The sequence below is a fragment of the Numenius arquata genome, chromosome 7, assembly GCF_964106895.1.
Source record: "Numenius arquata chromosome 7, bNumArq3.hap1.1, whole genome shotgun sequence".
In the NCBI taxonomy this organism is placed as follows: Eukaryota; Metazoa; Chordata; class Aves; order Charadriiformes; family Scolopacidae; genus Numenius; species Numenius arquata.
The window spans coordinates 49,319,094-49,342,963 of NC_133582.1; the positions used below are offsets into that span (position 1 = coordinate 49,319,094).

The 23,870-nt window shown below is 39.9% G+C and overlaps 1 protein-coding gene across 1 annotated transcript in view; it reads right to left on the reverse strand.

Moving 5' to 3' along the window:
- Positions 1-23,870, reverse strand: part of KAT2B (lysine acetyltransferase 2B) — a 44,897-nt gene that overhangs the window by 4,925 nt on the left and 16,102 nt on the right. Inside the window, exons 6-17 of the mRNA XM_074150172.1 lie at positions 21,955-22,146; positions 19,329-19,435; positions 17,262-17,387; positions 14,805-14,941; positions 13,193-13,401; positions 9,863-9,989; positions 6,290-6,400; positions 4,537-4,680; positions 1,579-1,693; positions 791-827; positions 395-458; positions 213-297 (exon numbers count right to left, since the gene is read on the reverse strand). Of these exons, the coding sequence (XP_074006273.1) occupies positions 213-297; positions 395-458; positions 791-827; positions 1,579-1,693; positions 4,537-4,680; positions 6,290-6,400; positions 9,863-9,989; positions 13,193-13,401; positions 14,805-14,941; positions 17,262-17,387; positions 19,329-19,435; positions 21,955-22,146 (1,454 nt within the window). The remainder of the gene's footprint in view (positions 1-212; positions 298-394; positions 459-790; positions 828-1,578; positions 1,694-4,536; positions 4,681-6,289; positions 6,401-9,862; positions 9,990-13,192; positions 13,402-14,804; positions 14,942-17,261; positions 17,388-19,328; positions 19,436-21,954; positions 22,147-23,870) is intronic.

The window sequence follows — 23,870 nt, forward strand, 5'->3', positions numbered from 1 at the left end:
ACATATACACTATAGATGCTTCATAAAGGTCACAAAGCAGTCGTAAATTTCAAATGACAGCATCATACTCTTGGCACTTCAGAGCTGCAAGCTATTCAGCTGCAAGTAATATATATCTTTTAACATAAAACAATCAGATTACAATTTATCTGCTATGTCTCCAGCTATAAAGATTTTTAAACTCTATACTTAAAAAATGTTAATGGAATTACCCATGGGAAACCTTATAACTTCATAATATCCAGGAGCTTCTGTTCTCTTCACAGGTTCCATGAAGGGCCAAGCGCTTTGATGGCTCTTTGGTAAAGAAAAAAGTAAGGTATCTAATATGGAAACTCTATATTGGAAATCATTTAAAAATCTTTACAGAAGGTAAACTAGAACCAGCACTCACCTTCACCTGTTGCAGGATGGTTTTTAACGTGCTGTAAAGTTGATCTTGATCCTTGGGCTCCTTACTTGAAAGAAAATCCGAATAAAAAAAGATTAGCTTGAATCCCTTGTCTTCATTCCTATTATGTGCATTTTATCTAAAAGCAACTCCAAAGTTTCAAGCATTTTATGGAAAAAACAAACTTAAAAAAACCCCACCACAAACCAAAAAACCAAACCACAAAACCTAACGCCGCCCCCCAACAAAAAATACCAAACCCACTTTAAGAACTCATCCCTTGCAGCTTACTTATCTATTTTCCAGTGGATGGAAGGAAATATTAAATTACATTGTTTAAAGACTTTTGTCAAAGGAATCTCTAAAATGCTTCATCATTTTAGTTTGTGCAGCACTTACCCTCTTTCTTTTCCGCTTGGTTTCCAGCCAGTCTCTCCTGTACACCAACAAGATGAGAGATTACATGGGAACTACAGTAGGTCAAAACATTAACTGAGTTATTGCAACTCTAAAAGATAAGCCATTTCAGCACTGCTGCAGTAAAACGGGTTTGTTTTAATAAAAGCTACTCCTAATAAATAACACAACCATCTAGCCTACAGCCCCATTCAATTTGCTACATGCCTCCCTCCAGACTGCTGAAAAGATTCTAAAATATTCCTACATGAAGCACACATTTTTTCAGTAATTCAATACATATTTTACCACAACCTCTGTAAAGAATAACGATGTCAAAGTTAACCAATTTGATTCCCTAGGGACAGAGAATAAATTGCAGAAAAGCACAGCTGAAAAAAAATCCCCCAAAAGATGATACCTTAATGTTCTAATTCTGTTTTGTCCTGTGAGTCCATGTTTAGCACAGAACTCCTACTTGTACAGGAGTGCAGCGCACAACAGTGGTGCCAGAGGGAAACTGCTGACTACACTGCGACGCAAATCAAAGAGGGATCACATATAAATACAATTACACACATGTACGTTAAAAGAGGATCAGCCTAAGATGCCTTGGGGAAGTCTCAAAGACACTAATGGCAACACGACAATCTTCACAGAAATCAAATCAACAGACCAAAACAATGACATTTTATTCAAAAAGAAATATGTGGCTACATCAGTATTTCAGGTCTCGGACCTTTCTTGGGCTGTACTGTTTCTGTTCTACATTAATAGAGGTTGATACATACTAATTCCAGGAATGCTTTCTATAGGAATCTGCCGTACTCCATCTTTGAAGCAAGAAAGGCCAGGATAAACTTTTCGTATCTGAGCTTGTTTCCTTTCTATGAGCTTTTTAATGATCTGTAATAAAGCAGCAGAGAAAACAAAAAAATAATTGATTTGCCCAGAAGTAACCCAGAGGATTAATGCAAAACTGTGATGAACGGGAGCACTCTTGCCTCCTAATGTTGTGGTCCTTAGAGACACACCAAAGGTGGTAACGGGGGTGAGCTACCTGGCCGAAGACTGACCCTGCAGATGTGGCTACCAAGTCTCTCAGCTGCCTATTTAGGCACAAATCTGGAATAAAAGGAGTCATCGCTTGCTGTATTGATCACAAGGTGCACAGCTCCTGGGAAGATGGCAGCAGAGGTAGGGAAGGAAAATCGCTGGAAGCAGGTTTGGGACCTGGCTCTTCTAACAGGTAGTGCTTCTGAACTGCTTCAGCACAGCTGGTCAGATATTTCAAGGCATATATTAAATGCACATATTTCAATGCACATGTATGTTCATATTCCAAACTTTTAGAAATATCTGTTCACTTTGAAGTCTCCATAGGAGACGTAGGAGTTGCTTAGATATCAGTCAAAGATGCTCTCGCTGAAGACTTTTTCTCGAGGAAGTCGGAATGACGCCACTCTTTGGAACTGATACTCTATTCTGCTTGTAAACGCCAGAAAAGGCTTTCCCGGTTCTGGGGTACATTCTCCTCTGCTTTGCAATCTCATTACCTCCATTCTAAGTAATTTTCTTTGGTGCTCTTAATACACACTTAGACGCTTACCTAAGCTTTGCGTGACCTGAAAACGTCACTTTCAAAATGGCTTACTTCATAACTGGGAGTAAACAAATGTGCAGCCATTCAGATCATCACAGTTTGACGGACTATTTTCTTTGGAAATAATAAAGATGGATTTTTTTAATTATTATTTTTAAGGACCTTCACTCCCACACACATAGTACTTTCTCACAAAGAAGAGTAAAAGAAGAAAATCAGACTTTCAATAGAGGCTACAAGTGTTAAGAGAAATACAGTATACAAGAGTGCCACGGCTAGATTCCAGGTACTTTCAAACTAATTGTGAAATCCACCTTAAACCCATCTTATAATTTAGGAACTAGTGGCTCTTCCTGATTAAAACAAGCTGTTCAATCAGTAACACTGATTACTCACAAGTCAGCAGGTCACAAAGCTTTGCACAAAGGGATTTTTCATATTTTTCAGAATTATGTAAATTAACTACAAATGAGGCAGTGCAAACTCGCAAATGGTGGTCTGTGACCCATAGCCAGCGTTGAGTGACGTGGTCCTGGCAGCCATTAGGCATATACTCTAATTCTTTAAATAAAAGCTTATATGCCATGAAAAGCTTCACTTTTTAAAAGACAGGACTAGAATAGTCTGATGTTCAGTACTGGCCAATACCAGCAGCAAACCAAATCAGTGCATAACCCATAACGCCAATATTCAAAATTCTAACTACATCCAGGAATTATCTTCATTGCTTTTGATCTGAGCAGACAGGTGAACATTCTTCGTAAAACTGCAGACCGTGAGGGCTATTTCGAAATTGCCTTAGTACAAGGAGAACGAAAAGCCTGATCTGCGTTCTGAGTGCCAAACAGGCAATCCTAAAATGCACTTCTAAAGGTATACGTATTTATTCTCAGAGAAGATACAACAATAATCATATATCAGTGTGTAGTAATATCTTGCTTTCTAACAGCGATAGACATGGGAAGTCTGGAGGACCAAGGCACTTTTTCTCCAAGTGGAGTGTCTCCAAGTGCTCTGGAACAAAAAGGACAGCCCATCAAATAAGAGAGCAAAGAATGCAAAATAACACCTGCTAATAAAGCAGTCCCAGAGCCACAATCTTAAAAACTAACTTAAGTTTTTGGAAGTGACATGTTGATGGTTTGGGCCCAGAACTGTGTTACTGCAGTTAAGCGTGCCTGAGATGTAACAGGCTACAAGAGACATGTCCATCACAGCCCATCCCTGGGGGAAGGTGACAGGTCTGGCAGTAGGTCTCCCTAGATCAGGCTGGGATCTGAACAGTTACCCAGTCAAGCAGAAATGAAAGGGGAAAAAATTATGATCTATGCTGTATGGACATATCAAAACTTTCCCAATAAGTGAAGTTAAGAAACCTTGTAAAGTAAATGTATAGCACTCAGATATCGTCTGTCTCTCTGCCAGCACGGGCCAAGTAGTTCTACTGGAAGGACAATGATTGTTCCATAAAGAAGCATTTTGACAAAATAAGAAGTAATGAGATTTGACCAACCTTGAAGGAACAAATCATCCTTGTCATTTCTATTTCTTTAAAAACCCAGGAAGGTATTTAAACGCAACTGGAAACATCTTATTTACTTTGCTGATAAATTGCCTTATCATGATGGACTAAGTAACGAACATCCCACATAAACTCCAAAAAGGGACAGCTTGGACAACCCACCCTTGACTTGTACATTAAAACACTGGCAGAAAAAATAATCACCTTTCTTTCAAGTAAATACAGGACATGCAGTACAAGCACTACATTCAAAATTCAAACTAATGAACACTACTGTCTTGGGAAGGTGGGTGGAGAGAAATTAAAATTGAGAAAGCTGCAGAACAAATCAATCTCACAAGATTTTGCTTAGTTATAATCTGTAATGACAAAATTTAGCTATGAAATACTACTCAAAACATCAGTACTTTTCAACACTTCTGTTATCATAAAGTTATTAAGGTAGAATTTGAATGCTCCAACTGCAAAATTATGGCACTGAGACTTGAACGAAAGAATCATTCTAACTAATAAAAATATACATTCCAATGTTTGAAGCACCAAAGCAAGGAAGAAAGCTAACCTGCACTTAATGGAACTGTGTTTCTAAATATCTGAATAGCTTATATAATGTTCAGCATTTACCTCCTTTTGCTTTTTAATGATGACAGAAAATTCTGTGTAGGGAATCCTTGGATTTAATTCACATCCCATTAATGTGGCACCCTCATAATCCTTGATGTAGCCAACGTATTTTGCTTTTGGTACTTTAATATCTTTGGAGAAACCCTGAAAAACAAAAAACCTCAAGTTTTCATGATGCCATTTTGTTTTTACATTTGTTTTAAATGAAATGGGATTATGATTTATGACCAAATTCACCATAATGTTAAAATATAGGCAATACAATGGAAAGAGTAACAGATCGTGGTTCATAGTGTTACAAACACCTTCTCATGGCAGTCACTTGATACAAGAATAGTTAATTCCTTATATGTATAGGAAGAGGAGGGAGATAAAGAGACGGAGGAAAAAATTTTTACTGTAGTCAAATTGGGTTTGTTTGGGTTTTTTTTAAAAAAAAATATTTTAACATTAATGCATACCAGTTGTGTAGTCATTAGTCAAGGAAAATTGCTGTTGAAGTTTAGGAGACCGTTATCCAAAGATGACAGTAGTTTTATAGCCAGAAAAAACAATGTTGGTTGTTTTTTTTTACTTTTGTATTTCAAATGAAAAAAAGCAAAGATAATACATCCTATTAAAAGTTCCAAAGTTCTATTACAGTCTTCATACAATCAAAAGTTAAATGAAAAACAAACACATGAAAGTATTAACCAAGACAGTAAAAAGCAGTGTAGGACTCTCACTGTGGCTGCATTTCATTCTTCTGTTACAGTGGTATCTATGAAACCTCAGCAAAAATCAGGAACCCAACCAGGACTTCTGCCTCACCATTTATAGTCAAAGGCTTCAGACTTACATGGAGAATAGCACCTTCAAACTGGAGAAGGAACATTTCAGATGTGAAAGGGTCTCTCTGCATAGATCTGATAGCAATATCTCAAGCCCATGTTTTATTCATTTTGAATGTGCAAAGAGCAAATTGCACCAGTTTTGTATATAGAATCATAGAATAACTGAGTTTAGAAGGGACTTAGGGAGTTCATCTAGCCCCATCTTTGCTCAAAGAAGGCCTCATCAGATCTGGTTGCTCAAGGCCATGTCTGCTCTTGAAGACTGCCAAGGACAGAGGTTCCACAACCTGTCTGGGCAACATTTTCCAGTATCTCACCACCCTTATGCTTAAAAAAATATATTGTATTTTTTTAAAAAAATCTCCTTATAGCTAGACGTTATTTCCCATGATCCAACTTGTGTCCATTGCCTCTAGTCCTACTGCTGTGCATCTCTGAGAAGAGTTCGACTCTATCTCCACTCTTTTATCTTGATCAGCTAACAACAGTTATCACATCTGTTTTACGTATTAGACATCACAATCTTTCCTGAACTTGAACCTCATGCTTCAAATCAGGAGGAGCTGTGAGCACAGGTCAGGTTAGTTCTAGTCTGCTGCAGATATGTCTGGTCCTTCCTTACACCACTTCTAGAATCAGTGAAGGAAGTGAATGAATGAAGAAGCAACCAACCCATATTCGACTGGGTTTTTAGATTTGACAAATTATAGGCTATACAGTACACTTATATTGAGATGATTCCATCAAAGTGAAATGCATTATAAGCCAACGTCATTACACAAGATGAATACAAAGCACATTTTGTAGATATACACATAAAATTGCAGGACACATCCAACCACTTTGTCACGTCTAGTTGTTTAGTTCATCCCTGCTAGATGTTAACTTCTTGCACCAAGTAATCTCTTACATCAACTTACTTGTTTTTTGAAGTAGCCGATAGCATATTCATCTGCATACGTGAGAAAGTTGAGAATGTTGTGTTTGATGTGGTACTCCTTCAGATGGTTCATTAGGTGGGTCCCATAACCCTGTATGAGACACATGAGGAAAAAGCCATTACAAAGCCTCTGGGAACTACACATACTAGAAACTGTGGATCAAGGGTTATTACAGGCTGTTTTTCAAAATGCAGTCTTTTCTCTAGATCCTGATTTAAAGATTATCTCATAACTAACTTGGTGAGGTATACTCAAGATCAAACTGTTTTCAGCCTTGTAAGGGTGTATTTGTTACCCATCAGGAAACACAAAATGTCACAGCTTAGATTCATATAATCATTTACATTGGAAAAGACCTTTAGGATCATGTAGTCCAACCATCAACCTAACCCTGATAAAAAACCATAACTAAACCATGTCCCTCAGCACCACATCTACAGATCTTTTAAATACCTCCAAGGATGGTGACTCAACCACTTTCCTGAGCAGCCTGTTCCAATGCTTGACAACCCTTTTGGTAAAGAAATTTTCCCTAATATCCAATCTAAACCTCCTCTGGCACAACTTGAGGCCATTTCCTTGAGGCTTCTAGTGTCTGATTCATTTTTAATCTAAAAGAGACCAACACCTAGACTCTCTCTAGGAGTAACGCATAACCATAAAGAGGTAAATTGTCCTGGAAGTTGTAATTCAAGGTACACACATTATTTTCTTCCTTTCAAGTTAGATATCAACTATTAATAGTCACATACTTCCCCAATAACAAAACTATGTATATTGTAATAATAGGGCATCCTTTCTAAGCCATATCACTTCAAAATTGCAAAGCAGTAGGTATACCAAAATGGCTCATTCTAGAGAAGCCTGTTCTGAGATCAGATCTGTTTTACTGCATTCTGTGCACCTGTAGCAGAAATAGCCTCTGTCTCAAGGGATTTATAATCTGAATTTATCATAGGGCATAAAAGGGAATAGTGAAAGTTATTACCATAATAAGCAGCAGAAAACTATTGAGTCTACAATCAAATAAATAGCTATGCCTTCTGACTGCACATAGGAATAATTTCCATTTTCATTCAACCCCAAAGTAAACAAAAGGTACCACTTATTCACAGTTCCAAGTAAGCTATAGTCTTCCCTTCTGCCCTGAGATAAAGACATATAAAATAGACAGGAAAGCCAACAATAACACGTTGTTCCTGCATATTTTCCAGTTCTAGCATCATGCAGAATAATTAAGACACTTACAGAAATATACACGGAATGGCTTTGGGTATTCTGTTCTTGGGGGAATTTTTACTTATGCACATAAGTCAGAAAAATAAATTAGCAAATATATAGTTCTGATTTAATTCACAATTTAATAGACTCAAACATGGAAATAGCCAGATGAAAGCAAGTTAGGTTATTGTTGAAGCTCAATAAAAAAAAGTTTGTAGTGACAAGTTTTCTTTAAAAAACTATCACTCTAGGTACAAAATTTTGTGCATTAGTCCTTCCTTTCCAGTTAATGTTTGGAGCATATGGTACTCAGACCTCATGTACAAAATTAAGACCTCATATGTGTAAAAAATAAGTACTTTTAAATTTGAGGAAGCTGTTAAAGCCATATGTTCACTTGTTAAAGTGGCACATCATCAAATACAAAGGGGTTTGACAACTGACAAGTTAAGCAGTATGGCATTCCTTAGAACTCAGAAGTGCTCAAGATAATGAAGACACTTTCTAATTGAAAATTTGAGTTCTAAAATTCTTAGAAGAGGATGAAAACCCTGAATCAAAAATTGGAACGAAAAACATTTTCCTTAACTGCAAGCCAGCAGTACATGAGCTAGCCAAGCTCCTTGCTTCCCCTTCTCATCAACAGGGTGAAGGGAACAGCGTACGAGAGACTGACATTACTTACACCTGACACACTGCAATTCATTCCAGTAATTCTAAAGCATCTAATCTCTGAGAAAAAATGTCAACTTTGTGTCTCAGAGAAATTCCAGAAATTATGATGATGATTACCTCAAACATTTTCTGCTGACCTATTATTTTTATAACCTTCACAGGGTTTATTAATTCTCACAAACACTTCCCAAACTCTAACAATCCTAAAAGGAGAATAAGCCATGTACAGTAAAATTTTAAGTAATTTTGTAACATGGGATCAAACTTTCTCAAAAACAATCCAACTTTTAAGTATCACATATAAAGGAAAACAGTAGCCATATTTTTTACTCCAGCTTCAAACTGAATTAAAACAGGAATTTATTTTCCCCAAGAATAGGCAGTTCACCCATGTGTGAACATTTAATTTTTCTCAGTTACCTGCTGATAGGGGTCACCTTACTCAGACAGGAACGCGGGGAAGGCAAATTTTCAGAAATAGTCAACTGATCCAGTGAGATAATCAGGGGGTAACAGAAGAAACAGTGCGTTAGGTGTGCATATGCAACCTAGGAGGCTCTGAGGGGTCAGATTTATTTGCTCTGTTATATTCTGAAATGTTATTCCTAGGGAATCACAAGGCACTTTTGACAGCCTAATTTGTGTAGTGCAGTTGGCTGGTTTAGTAAAATGAAAACACCTTTTATGAGTTAGTCAGGCTTTGAACAGACATGACTTAAGCACATTCCGTTGTTCTTTGCATTTCCTAAAACACTTTGGATACTTTTATGACAGGCCACTGCGAAGTGCAGGGGACTCCTCTCTAACACCAGAGTTGACTAAAATCAAATATAACCCAAGCACTAACAGCTGTCACAGGGTTTCAGTCCCACTGTGTTACCCCTCCACACCCAGAGCTCTTCCCTTCAAAACAGGGCACACAATTTCTGCATGTTCAACTGCTACAAACACCGAATGAACCCACATCTCAGATGTAACGGTTTCAACTGAAAAATGAAGCTACAGCACCATCTAAAGGCAAAATCCTGAATCAAATGGTCATAGTTAGATCTACCTGTAGTCCCCAGGAAAGAGGGAAGAATCTCCTGTATTCATAGTGGTCTATATTCTTCCAACACAGCTGCTACTTCTCAACGCTTGGAGAACATTTTGTGAAATTAACTCAAAATCCAGTGTCTAGAAGAGCCCACATGCTTATGTTGAGATGCAAAACTATAACTAATTTTTTTGATATATCTCATTTTGATTGGAGTCACGTAATGCCACAAAGCGATGGAACACAAATCACAGTCACACACAAGCAATACTTATTTCAGTCACCCATGAGGTGGTACACTACACAGAGGGGCAACTGCTGAAAGACAGAAGAGTCAACAGTCCAAGCCTGGGAGACTACTGGCCACTACTGTTGTGTTGAGAAAATTTTATTTATTTAATTGATTACAAGTAATCCTACTATTATGCTGATGATTTTAAATCTGCACATCTTTTTAGTTTTTGTGTATTATATTCAGAATCACTGTTATCTTTCAAATTCTGTTTCTGTTTGGCAACTCAGCAATATATTCAATGTGACTAACAAAATTCGGAGCATTGGCAGTAGTGGGAATGGGACTCAAACACATTTAACAAACTCTAGTAGAGAATTATTTTTACCTTGACTTGCTCATTGGAAGTCACAGCACAGAAAACAATCTCTGTAAATCCTTGGGAGGGGAACATCCGGAAACAGATACCACCAATAACACGACCATCTTTTATTAATGCAAGGGTCTTGTGTTTCCTGGGTAGACAAAAATAAGTCACTTTAATTCATGTACATAGTACATAAAGTGCCATTACCTTCCTTTTTTCAGAAACTTGATTCACTTCTTTCCATGATGCTAATGCAATTGTGTATGTCTCTGTTATGTTAGCTGCTTATATCTACAGAAGAGTTGCTATTTTAACATTATGCTTTGAATTTACCATAAAATTCATCATTCATGCAGCAAGGTCCTAGCCTTGCCAAGTACTCCTAGACACTAGGGTAATGCTCAATAAATGAGAGTTGTATTGCTTTCATTGACTCTATTGCTGACAGTTATGCCATTGCACAGTTCTCAGGATGATTCTACCCTGACTAAATTAGAAATTAATGGAGTTACAGGACAGGGAGTCCTTTCTAAGGGATTCCTGTTTCCTTGCATGGACTCTCTATAGCTGAGCTATCAGTTTCAAATGCAGCTGATGAAGCAAGAAATGATATTTGGTATTTCTAATCATCCCCTCCTAGTGGAATCAAGACCAGAATAAATAGCCGTTTCTGTTGCACTTACATATACTGCCAGGAAAGACATAATGAGGAGCAATCTGAACTCTTATGTCAAGGATTAAGAATTTTAGCGTAATCCCCAAGGTCTGGAAAGATTGACACTGCACCGGTTCTCTAGATTATTCAATACACGGTATCATATAAATTGTACAAACAATACCACAAATGTACAGAAGATATCTTGGGGGAGGGGAAGGTTGCTGCCCAAAGTGAGCCCCTTCCAAGAAAAGGTAATCTGAAGATTTATGTGTCACTGTTGAAGGAGATTTTATATATTCTTTGTTTTCTTGTACTTATTTTGGTGCTTTTTGTTTGCAGAATGACAGCAGCAATGCAGTAGCTCGTTCACTCACATTTGGGTTGTTTACACAACAAGATTCAATTAGGATGGCCATTTCAGGAATAAGAACATCAAAGACAATAATAAGGTAACAGCTGAAAGAAATTTGGAAAGAGAACTGTTGAACTCTAGTATCCCCTATTAGATGTAGGTTTCTGTGTACCCACTACTCAGCAGAGGTCCCCAGCGTGTGACCCTAGAGATTCACGGCAGATGCTGAGGTTTTCTGAGCTGTCCAGGTGACGTGCTTTGCTTCCTTTGGGTCAACTGTTTGCCACAGGCACATAAAGGAGAGCATTTTCTTGCTGTAGCAATATCCATACCTCTTTCTCAAGCACGGACTGCTCTCTAGATGGGTATCTATACTGAAGAGCACTTAAACCACCAGCAGTTCCTCATAGCCTACTAAAAGTGTCTTTCCCAATAAGGAAGGACCTTAAGAAATGTGGGAGAAGGCCATGACTCAACACTACTACTTCATAATTTTGCTTTGACGTTTGGTTATGAGGGAACCTGTTGTCTTCAACCAGTAGCCTCTGCTTGAAATCACAGTGCTTCTAAGGCTCCTCAACTCAGACAGAATCCTGGTGCTGCCTCTCTCTCCTAATCAAGTGGCATTCACACCATGCAGAGCAGTAAAAGAGTCTGGACAGGTGCTGGCCTTCACAAAAACAGTGTTGCTCCCCTCTGAAGACCACAGGAGAAGACCCCAGATAAGTCTTCTGAGCCTGGAGACCAAAGTCCTGTCTGACAGTCCCCAGTACTGGGCTGTCTGTGCTTCAGGGACCACATGCAGCAGCAGTGTTTGCTGGAACCACGAGAGTATTGCCGAGGGAACGCTAATGAGCCGAAAAGCAGAGAAAACAGTTCCAGAAATGTTTTCACAACTGCTGCAGTTGCAATACTGAGCACAAAGACAGAGGCTGGTATCCGAGTCCAGAGGAGGGCCACAGAGGGCCACAGAAATCATCAGAGGGATGAAGCACTTCTCCAATGAAGACAGGCTGAGAGAGTTGGGGTTATTAACCCTGGAGAAGAGAAGGCTCCAGGGAGACCTTATTGGGGCCTTTCAGTACCTAAAAGGGGGCTTATAAGAAAGATGGGGACAAAATTTTTAGCAGGGCCTGTTGTGATAGGAGGAGTAATGGTTTTAAACTAAAAGAGGGAAGATTTAGACTAGATATAAGAAAGAAATTTTTTACAATGAGGATGGTGAGACCCTGGAACAGGTTGCCCAGAGAGACAGTAGATGCCCCATCCCTGGAAATACTCAAGGTCAGGTTGGACAGGACTCTGAACAACCTGATCTAGCTGAAGATGGCCCTGCTCATTGCAGAGGGTTTGGACTAGATGACCTATAAAGGTCCCTTCCAACCCAAACTATTCTATGATTCTATGATTCTTCATCACTGGTAGTGGAGGAAGGCTCCCCCACAAACCAAACTGGGCAGTTGGCTGCAGTTAGCTCAATCAGAGCTCCTTGAGGTCTCCACTGACATGCAGCAATGAGCCCACAGGCAGACTCCACTGTGATGTGCTGTGGTCAGTATGGTGGGCACCTAGGTTATCCTGGTTATCCTTGGGCATGGATCATTTCAGAGGCAGAAATTTTGGTAGGACATACTGGTCAAGAGGAAGCAGGCTCTGCAGGAAATATAATGGCAGAAAAGTGGACACTTCCGCGAAGAACCTCACTTAATGCTTGAGCAGCTGAGGCACATCAGGACACTAGGGTAGGTAGAGGACCGTGTGCGACCTATGGATGCTGCTACAGCCAACGTGTCTCTTTTCAAGTGCCTGTGGTGTAGAGTTGCACCCAAAGCAAGACAGGAAACTCACAGTGACAAAGAGAAGAGCAAGGTGCTTGGGTGAGGAGTGGTTTGTTCCATGCTGACTTAAATGCTGCTGTTCTTTACATATCCTTCAAGTTCTTATTGAAAAACTTCAGCCTCTCCTGTCATTTGGTTCACAATCTCTCCAGACAGAGGATGGGGCAGCCTGCAAGTTAGTGTGGGCCTGGAAACCACTAATAAGCACCATAATTACTTTCTGACTTTCAGTTCTAACATTAGAAAGTACAAGATAGGTTGGAGCCTTCCCCGCAGTCCCATTTTCCACAGCTACAAGCCACTTGTCATTAATACAGCCACGGAGATGGTATTTGGGTACAATCCAATTAGACTGGCCAGGGGGCTTTAAAAGATGGGACAAGGGTGGCCCAGGCAGAGCTGCTCTCCATGCCACCTCAGCTGGCCCCTTCCTATCCCACTGCCTGCAACCAGCACCAGGTTCCTCGACCTCACCCACCAAACCCCTCTCCAGCAGCACTCACGGATCAAAGACCAAGCGCGTGATGTACTCCTTCGGCATCCGAGGCAGCTGATGGGAGAACACGTTCTGCAAACCAACCAGCCACATCATGATCTTCTTGTTGGGCTTCTGGTTCAGGGAGTTGCCGACCACATGGAACTCGATCACCCCCCTGCGCTCCTCCAGCCTCGCCGCCTCGTCCCGCGCCGAATGCGCTGAGAGGAAGTTGGTCTGTACCACACAAAAGAGGAACAAAATCACATTTTGGAGATTTCACATCCTCTGACAGAACAGCCTTAAGGAACAAACAAATGAAACCCCCTCTTTTTTCCAAGCCATCTTTTTACAAAAATAGAGCTGGCAATGTTTATCTTTTTTTAGCAGAAGAGACACCGTCAAATAAGCTGGATAGAACTCTACACAACAGCATACAAAGGCTTATTCAAACTTCTTTTTGTACAGATTAGGTAACACCAGTGATGGTTATGACTCAACAAGTTCCAAAAATCTCTCAAGGGATAGCACTCATCCAGTTGAAGCCTATGCCACTAAGTCTTCATATTTTCTTTAGGCTAGCCAGCTTGAACAAAAGTAGTGGATTTGCCTACACATACTGCAAATAACATATTTTAATGGCAGTGCAAGCAAAGTCATATTTTTTCATTTTAGTATTGCGTTCCACTATCTATGCCACTATTGTAGGAGCCTAAAAAGAACATTTTAATTCCTACTGATTTTGCTGTTACATATCTAGCAATTGCATCCATATATTTCAATGGAGATGAAATTAATACAGACAATTTATTTAATTTTTTGTTTCTTTCAAGATCATTTTACAATGCCAAAACATCTCCGCATGCACACGCTGTTTACTTTTTAGAGCAAACTTTGGCTGCTGGGTTTCTAGTCACTGCCAGCCCCAACAGCCAGACTGGCACAGCATTTGTAATATGCAGAGCCATCAGTCACAGTATATAGTTTGAGTAAGAAACGTACGTGGTTCCAAATCTTCAGCAGTCTCTAGCTAAACCTTGGCAAACAAGAGCTGCTGGCAAAACATTGCCTGGCGAAGGGAACAGAAGGAGGAAAAGCCAGCCAAAAAAAAAAAAAAGTGCAATTCTGTACATGGCACAATTCTGCAATTCTGTTTGTTTTTCTCTTCCAGCAGAAAAAAAGAGCAACTGTGGAAGATAGAGCAAATATCTGTTTAGATCAGCCCTTCTGCACTAGACGGAGGTTTTAACTCTGGATTATTTTATTCTGCTGCAATATTTGAATCTCATTTACCTTGTCTTATGAGCTACATCTATGATGAACAATAAAAAGCATACTCTGGAACTTTTCTGTAACAAAAGTACCTTGCAAAATAACCCGGGATCTACTTTTTTACTATCACTAGTTTCCAAGTCTCTTCGCAAACAGTGCACAATGCATTAAAAAAATTGTAGAACTATTCTTCATGTTAACGATGCATTTTGTCAATATTTTTTGCTCACCTAATCGTACTCTTTGAAAGTCTCTACTTTTCTTACTGACAGCATTTTGTGGACTCTCAGCTTATCATACTCTATCCATGTGGCACATTTATTGAAAACAGACCATTTACAAACAGATCAGGTCTATATATTTCTCACCTCTGGCCCGAGCATGGCTGCAGGATCTGTAATTGTTGACATTACTTCATTGATTAACTCAATAGGAATATCTCCTACCACCCTTGGTTTTTTTGAATCCTCCAGAGAATAGGGTTCATTATTTTTCCTCTTTTCCCCTATAAAAAAAAAAACCCATGACAAATTAGAACGACCAAACTGTCACAGACTAGCACTGTGAAATCTAGCACTTCTGTTATATTCTTTAATTTGTATGCCAAGTTTGGGGATTATTTTTTTTTAATCCCGAGAGAAAGAAATGCAATCCAAGCAATACTTAATACTGCTGCAATTTTATCTTTCCACTGGAATGTTAGCATGAAGCAGGGTGAATATACCTCTCTTTCTCCTATACCTCTGTAAATTCACAGTGAAACTATTTGCTTTTCTTTTTGCTTCAGCATCCTCTGCAGGGAACCTCTGTGCTGCTTTGGAAGGTCGGTGCTCAATACACAAATTATAGTGCACACTTTTGGATAACATGAAATCCCATTTTGGGATTCACTGGAATTAAGTACCCATTATAGATTTCTTTCACCCTTTTTGTAAACAAAGCAGCACGTACAGTCTGACACATCATACATATTTGACTTAGAAAAATCCATATGAAGTTTCCAAATCAAAAATATACCATGTTAATTATTAACTGCCCTACTAACTGCAGACCAACATGTAACATAGCAAAAGCAACTAGTTAAACAAATTCATGAAAGAGAAGTCCACCGAGGACTAGTGGGTACAATAACACTGATAGAGCCAGCTGCTATCTCAGGATTTATCCAAGCAGCGAACTGCCAAATACTAGGAAAGCATTCAAACAAGAATATCACTCCATGGTTACCTTGTTCCTGTATTATTTCCTTAAAGATCTGCTATTGGTCATTGTCAGAGCCAGGATGCAGAATTTTGCCTTTGTGATCAGCAGTGAGATAAGTTGGTTTGGTTTTGTTTGGGGTTTGTTTTTTTCCCCCCTAAGGGAAACCTACGATGGCTTTAAGATCATCTTTTTGAAACAACCAGGTAATTTAGGGCCCACTATACCCACTGTTTTACATACATATTGTATAGATTGTTTTTCCACAGGTATAGTGCTCTAAATATATAAAGAATCAAACTGTTCATTCCCCTTGTGAGACTTTCGAGCAGTACAATTGTTTTTTTAACAACAGAATTTTATTGTTCACCTCCCTTCATTGTGGAAAGGGTTTATTCCTATTCTTTATTTCTTACATTTTAAACAATTATTCATACTGTTATTGCTTCTCATTTCCCAGGGGATTAACTTACTGTTTTAAAACAGATTTTTTTTTTTTAAGCAATTTGTCAAAAGCTTTCTGAAAATCTAGGTAGACAAAACGCTTTCCAAATGCTCACCACTTCTTTCACAGACACATACAATTTGAGAGTTCTAGAAAAGGCACATTGAATTTCCACACATCACATTATTCACACATTTATTCATTCCATTCTTAATCAGTTTATTATTGTTTCTTCTAATTGTCTGAAATACTTGAGTTTCCTGAATTCCCTTAAAATCCCTTTAAAAACTAGTTTTGTATCTGTGTATTTCAATTCTGCAGCGCTTAGAGCAATTTCAGTGACAGCTCAGCTACACAAGTAAATAATTAGTTTGTTAATTCCATATTCCATTTCACACTCCCCAAAAAAATACAATTCATCTAGTGATGACTTACTACTTATTTTGCTGATATGTATAAAAATAATAATAAAAAAATCTTCTGCTTCCCAGTTTTAAGACCATTTCCCAATTTGTCCCTCAAAGAAAGCTGCAGTTTAGGAGCCACTTTAAGTTCATCTGTAGCAAACACGAGGCTAAGAATTCATTTAGCTTTTTCTACTTCCTTGAGGACTTACTTTACATGAGCTCGTGATCATCTCTCTGACCTACAAATTCTCCTGACAGGCTCATTAATCCTGAGATGTTTGAAAAAGGATTTATTAAGATACTTTATGCATTCAGGAAGTTTTTTTTTCCAAAAAAACAGTTTTTTTTTTTTTTACCTGACCTCATTCAGGTTTTAAAATTAACCTGGTTGGTGTGTTTGTGCTTTTCAGTACCTTGAAAGATTAAAAAAAGATAAATGCCATGGCCCCTTCTATTTGATCTTTATTTAAACGAAACCTTTTTTCATTGTTCATAATACACATGCTCCAAGTAAAGTGGTTTGCAACAACCTCTGACATCAGCCGACCTTTCCCTATTTTAATTGAATTTAAACCAACCAATATTTTTTTTCAAATACAGTTGCCATTTCTGCTGGTTAAATATTACCATAGTGGAGCAAAAATATGTATCTGCACGTCTTTTAGAAAAAAAACCTCAAGGTCATTATTGCAGAGTGAAGGTAATGGTCACCATATACTGCAACTACTGATAACATCAACAGAAGCCCAAAAGCAAGTCTCCCTCGTCGTTACCTAGGTTTGGGTCAAGGGCAGAAGAAACTTTGCAGGCAGGACTCATATTCCCACTGATGGGTTGCTCCAGAGATGAAGGACTTGCACTGTATGAAACAGATCTTGCAACAGGAGGAGGACTGATAACTGCAATGACATAAAAGACAAACACACAAAAGTCAGGACATGGAACCCATTACGGTGCTGACTGAAGGACTGTCACAATGAGGGACCCAACTTCACGCCCACCAACTGAGAAGTAAGAGCTAACGTTGTGCAACAGAGCAATGCCACCAGTTCACAAGCAGACACTAGAGCTTTATCTCAACATATTTTGAGTCTCAACATATGTTCCAATGAGGCACTGGAACAGGTTGCCCAGAGAAGTTGTGGATGCCCCATCCCTGGAAGTGTTCAAGGCCAGGCTGGATGGGGCTTTCAGCAACCAGGTCTAGTAGGAGGTGTCCCTGCCCACAGCAGGGAGGTTGGAACTAGACAATCTTTAAGGTCCCTTCCAACCAAAATCATTCTATGATTCTGTATTTTTCTAAACTTCTACCTAACAAGGGACTGTATTAATGCTGGATCACAGAGTTAGTTTTACTTCATTACAAATATCAGGCTTTACTATTCTGCAGTGTTGAGCACAAGCTAAGAAAACAAACTTCCTTCACATACCTGCCAAGCCTGCTGGCGCTCAGCCTCATGAAAAGGCTTTTTGTAGGGGTCTATTGAAAAGCAAAATCTCATCATTCAGCTTCAGGTGTCCACTTTAACAGTGTCCAAAGAGTGGCTGGACAAATCAAACTCAATAAAGCGAGAAGCTGTTGCACCAGTTAAGAGGATGAAATTATTATTTTAAAAAGCCACAGGCTAACATCCCTCTCTCTAATATTTAAATAAAAAAACAAACCCAAACAAAACACTCATCCCAAATCATCCAGTCTTCATTTGCGTCAGTACTTTTGGCAGGCAGGTGGGGGGTTGAGGCGACAGCTCATAGTCTGGACACCTGCAGTCTTTCTTGTTGCATGCCTTTATTCTGGTGTCATCACCAGCAACAGCTCTTTTGTGCCATATTCATGCCAAGAACACAGTGCTTAAGAAGTGCACATTAAAATGAAGCCCTGCAGAAATGTACACGATAGAAGGAACTCCGAGAGAAAAAAGATTTTAGAGTTCCAATAAACTTGCGCCTAAGGCATAATTCACCAGCTTATGGTGCAGACCAGGAATTCCTTACAAAAAAAGCCTGACACACTAGAATTTCCCTACTACTCTGCGAAATTCACTACAAGATAAAAGTACTGACACGATGGTTTTGTCAACTGACAATCAACAATTGGTTCAAAATACTGAATTGTTACAAAATATTGAACGAAATACCTCCAGTCTTTGCTTCCTAAAACACTGAAAATTGAAGTCAGCCCCTTTGCTACATAAATGGATTTAAAATACTTCTGAGCAGAAAGGAAGAGGAGAAGGGAAAACTGAAAGAAAACCATCATCAATGTCTCCTTGCAATTTTAGGGATGACTTATACCTCAGTATACCTTCCTGACTGAGGAAGAGTGAATAAAGCTGCAAAATAGTCAATGAGGCATATGAGTAAGAAACAAAGCAAGGAAAAGCTGTACAAAACCAAGAAAAAGGCGTGTGTGCAAAGGCAATGGGACATCTGATGTGGAAAGTCCCTACATGCCTACTGCTAGGGAGTCCAAGGATTGGCACGGGTCCTCATGCGAGGGGACAACTGTCCCGCAGGTGAACCACCGCAGCCATTTATCCGCTGACCATCCTCACGTGCCCACACTGAGTGCGCTTGAGCTGCTTAAATACTCAGGCAATTTGCCTCAGCACTCAGCCTGCTCCACTGGCACCTTAAATTAGCTGGATTTCATCATCAAAATGAGATCTTTATATGCACCAGAACGTCAGACACCTGTGCCTACTCGAGGCAGACTGATTTTGGTATAGCCTGCTATTTATCAAGCTTCATATCCAAGTCTTGTTCCTTAGAATTCATCACTTGTACAGGTTTATCCTTTTATTCAGGTGCTCCCTTATCCGTAACTAAATGCAAATTACCTGTCTGGATTCCCAGCTGGCCAGTTCGGGAACTAGACACCATGAAATCTTGATCCCAGATGGGAGAATTCTGGCTGTACACTTCTTCTTCCAGCATTGACAGAAACCTAGGCACAAAACCAGGTGAAATATTAACTTAATAGGATCATTCAAAACAGGTTCTTTTTCAGAATAAGCATTTGCAACTTTTTTAAATTTAAAAACATCTCATGATTCAGTAAGAAGATGCTGTTGGCCAATTCCTTTTTTTAAAATAAAAACACACACAAAATCACATGTCAGAGTAGGCATTAGTTCTGAACTTTAGTTCAGTAGAGTGCTTTCAGCTATGAAAATTGATCTTTGGTTGTAAGCAACATTTATCTAATTTGCAAATGCAGAAAGAAACAGTTACAAGCTACTTTTACAGAAAAAAGCTGTGCACTAGTAAGAAAGCTATGAACTGACAGATGCCAAGGTACCCATGTTATACAACGATGACAAAAATGTCTGTTTTGATAAACCAGTGTTTTGCAGATGCACTTTCTATTTGCCTCTCACAGATTTACAAAATCCCAGTGTTAGTTATTAACAATGCTCTTAGGAAGATATTTTCATTCCTCTAAGTGGGCTACTGTAATATTTAATTGCATTTTTGTGCTTGCATAACAGTATTTTTCATCTTACTGTGGTACATTTAGAGAAACAGCATGCTTTTAAACCTCTCTTGCAATTATTGTATGTGAGAGAAATTCCACAGACCAGACTATCCAGGAGGCTTGCCTTCCAGGGGCTAATACATCAATTCCCTTTCAGAAGGAAGAGCTACCCTACGTTGCACAAAAGGGGTTTTCAGACCAGAAGTTGACACGGCACATTTTTACTCTCTGGAGTCATTGATATGTATAGAAACTGTCTAGCTGAAACCAACGGCACTGCTGAGTAAGACTTTCTTGAACGAGATAAGGATTTTCAGGATCAAGTCCTACTCTCGTATTTCATACATAGGACATCTACACCTAAGCACAGCAATATGCGGTGTCTCCTGCTATCTATACAGCTGGTAACGGCTAAAAACTTTGTAAAAGCCACTTGACCATCTGTGATGGAGAAGAAGCACAAATGACACTTTAGCCAGGGTACCTTTACAGGCAGCAGAGAGACTCTGCGTTCAGACCCCTCGGTGACTATTTCCTAGGCAGACACAGACACAACCTGTGGGTGCTCCCTTTGCCTGGGAAAGAGCGGCTGGGGCAGCTGGGAGCCCACACTGCAGCCAGGCACCGGCTCCATGCTCTGAGCCTCAGCTCCTCCGCAGGGTTTGCTCTGCCCAATGCCAGCAGAGAGACAAATGCTTCAGTCAGGTACAGCCCGTAAAAGATTTAAAACGCTATTTGTATTTCCCACTCACCATCAGCAAACAGTGCTCGTCTGTCTTTTTTTTTGCCCAGCAGAATATTAAAAGGAACTGCAGTGCACAATAATGCTTTTCAAATTACTTATCTAGGCTGTAAAATGCAGTGGAAACACAGGGTCATATGCACACCTCCTTCCTCCACAAACGTGCTCCTTGTATCAATGCGGTCTTAAATCCTTTTTTATACGTCTTTCAGGGCCAGATCATGATCCCATTCCCAGGTATACACAATCATTCCTGTATCCATAACAGACTACCCCAGAGACAGTTTACATTCTTCAAAGTGGTAAAAGGCACTATTAATAATAGTAGGAGCAACAATTCCTGACTCTACCCAGCTTTGGAAAGCTCATGCTTTTCATTGCCCTGAGCACTAACCCAACTCTAGCCCCAGAGAGCAGCTTGTGCAGCATCAGTGCCACCGGCTCTCCTGTTGGTTCAGTTCCTTTGTTGTTAGGAGGGACAGACGTTTAAAATATGGGCTAGAGAGCAAAGCCACCCTCACAAAATCAGGATATTTTTGAAGTGATACACTATTTTAACAGGAAACATGAATGATCTTGTTACCACCACCACCCCCCATAAAATGTTTGACATTAAAGACTGTCAAAGGTGAGCATGTTTTGAAACAAGTCATTCTCTCACATACCCCAAAATATAATTATTGTTGTTTAATTGTGAGAGATCATTATCAATATTCCAGTACTGGAACAGGCTCAATATGAAATTCATGAGTTTAGAATTCACTGATGTAGCTTTATACCGACTACCCTCCTCTTTGTCAAATTAACACATTTCTTCTGGGGATGGGGGTGACTATTTTGTTCCCTATTACAATGTTGAATTAAACCAAAATTCTTAGGTGTATATGAACTCCAGTACAACACCCCCTTTTTCACTGTTCCACCACAAAAGCAGAAGTAAGCATGTTTTTGGAGCTCTGGACCTATGTTACTTCCAAGGACTATAGAGAAGAAAGTGATCAACGATACACGCTAATAGGCAATCAGCACAATCCCCCAGCAAGATGAATAATCCTTTTTGTAAAGTCAAGTCCTAGGACAAAGCAAAACAAGTGGTTGTGTACATAAAATACACTAGTTCAACCTACAGCAGAAAAGAAAGCTGCAGTATCTACTTGTTACTGAATAAAAGGAGGAATGACTTTAAGCTGCAGGTAGTTGCACACTACTGGTAAACCCGGAATGCAGGCACGTTGCAACCCCTTACTTTGGAAAATGGGTGAGGATTAGTGTTCGTTTCTCCTGAGGAAGCTTGTCTTTTTCTTGCCTGGCCTGCTCCAGCAGCTGCCGTCTCATTACAGTAAAAACAGAGCGAAGCAATGTCCTACCGAAAACCTGGGTGGTTTCATACCGAGGTAGACTGTCACAGAACTGAGGGACATTGCAATAACAAAGCCACCTGTAAAAGGGAAAAAGCCAGATAATTATCACCATCTAATACATGAATTAATGCAATAAAACCACTACCTACATCATTTATAACGCAGCTGAGAGCTAAATGACCATATAAATCAGTTCCACATCAAGTCTGGACAGAGTTAATCAGCATTTATATTGCCCAGTTTTTTAAAGAAATGACAGCCAAGTACTTCTAAGTCTCCGTATATTCTTTCTCTCCGCAGTCTAGTTTCCACAAAGTGCTCTTTTTCCAGACACTAATCATAGATCACATAAAATTCGTGTCGATGTCAGGGATTCTCTCCACAGCTCATTCATTCAGCTTCCCATGTCTCCTGCCCGCAACTCGTAAGACCCTTAGCCTGGCACATTTTTCCCCTCTTTAAACTTCTGCATTTCCCACATAGATGCAAAAAGGGTGACACTTCTGTCTCCCTCCAAATCCGATTGGACTCTCACCCTGCTCTCCCACCAGCTGGCTTCTTCCCATCACACCCTGACTCAATACTCTTTCATTTACCAGTAGCTCCCTGCATAGTGAGTTTTGCATTAAGAAATGAAAATATAGCTTGTTGTGTTACTCTTCTTGAAAAAGGGATCGTGGTACTGAAGAGGTAAATCAGGAGTACACTGACTATGTAGGTCACGATATCTGGTAATTTTATTACACGTAAGTGAACACTCAATGGTATCTGTAGCTTTAACGGAATCAGACCACAACCATTACGAAAGCTCCAACAAATGAAAACAAAATGTTAAGAATTGGATGCAAACAGACTGTGCTGGATCCCGCATGGATTTTCTCATCCAGACCCGAAGTACAGCCTGGCTCAAAATGCTCTCCCGAACTCTCGTCTCTTAATCTTTGCAAACACAAGAATTGCAAAAGAGTTGTGAGATACAGCTGTTTGCAGACCTCTACTCCCTGTTCTTGGCTGATAAAGCACACCTCTCAAAACAGAAGGAGGCATGTGAAACTGATATAGTTTCACTCAAATCATCAGGTTTTCAAATGACGTCGGTGACTGCAAGAATTCACAAGAGGCACCCGTGGCGCACAGTGGCTTCCTCTGCACCCCAGGCAGCGCCTCGGACACCGCGGAGGGGAGAAGCTCACAATGACAGGTTAGATCAGATGGAAGGGGTCGGAGGGAACCTTAGAGACTGCAGGCAGGAAGGTTTGAGAAACCACAAGCGACAAAATGATTAACAACAAAAGTCACCAACTAGAGCCAATGCTAGCTATTGATTCCTAATAAAAAGCTGACTCCAACCAACCCTCGCTATCTGACATCTGCATCACAAACAAATGGAGGTCAAAGACCCATCAAACACGGTCTTAGGAGCCCCACGGATTAGCAGTATCTGTCCTTTAGGCCAGGTAGTTATTTGAGGGCACAGGTCATCTGAGAGCATCCCCGCGGGACACAGACACAGCGCAGTCTGCTCCATCACCAGCCACAGTCTCAACTCACAGCAGGGTTTGCTGTTCTCCTTCACGGAGCTGAGGTTTGTCAGAGGAAAGGCCACTAGGAAAGCAGGCAAAAGGCTGTGCTCATCCTTAGCCAGGAAAAGTGTCCCTGACTGTTCCTGGGAGCAGGTGTGCTGACAGAACAGGGACCTTGGCTAACTGCTGCCTGTGCCCACAGGCGGCAGGTTAACTGTTGCCTGCACCAGCAGGAACCTTAACTGTGCTAATGGAAAAAGGCACTGCACTATTGTTAT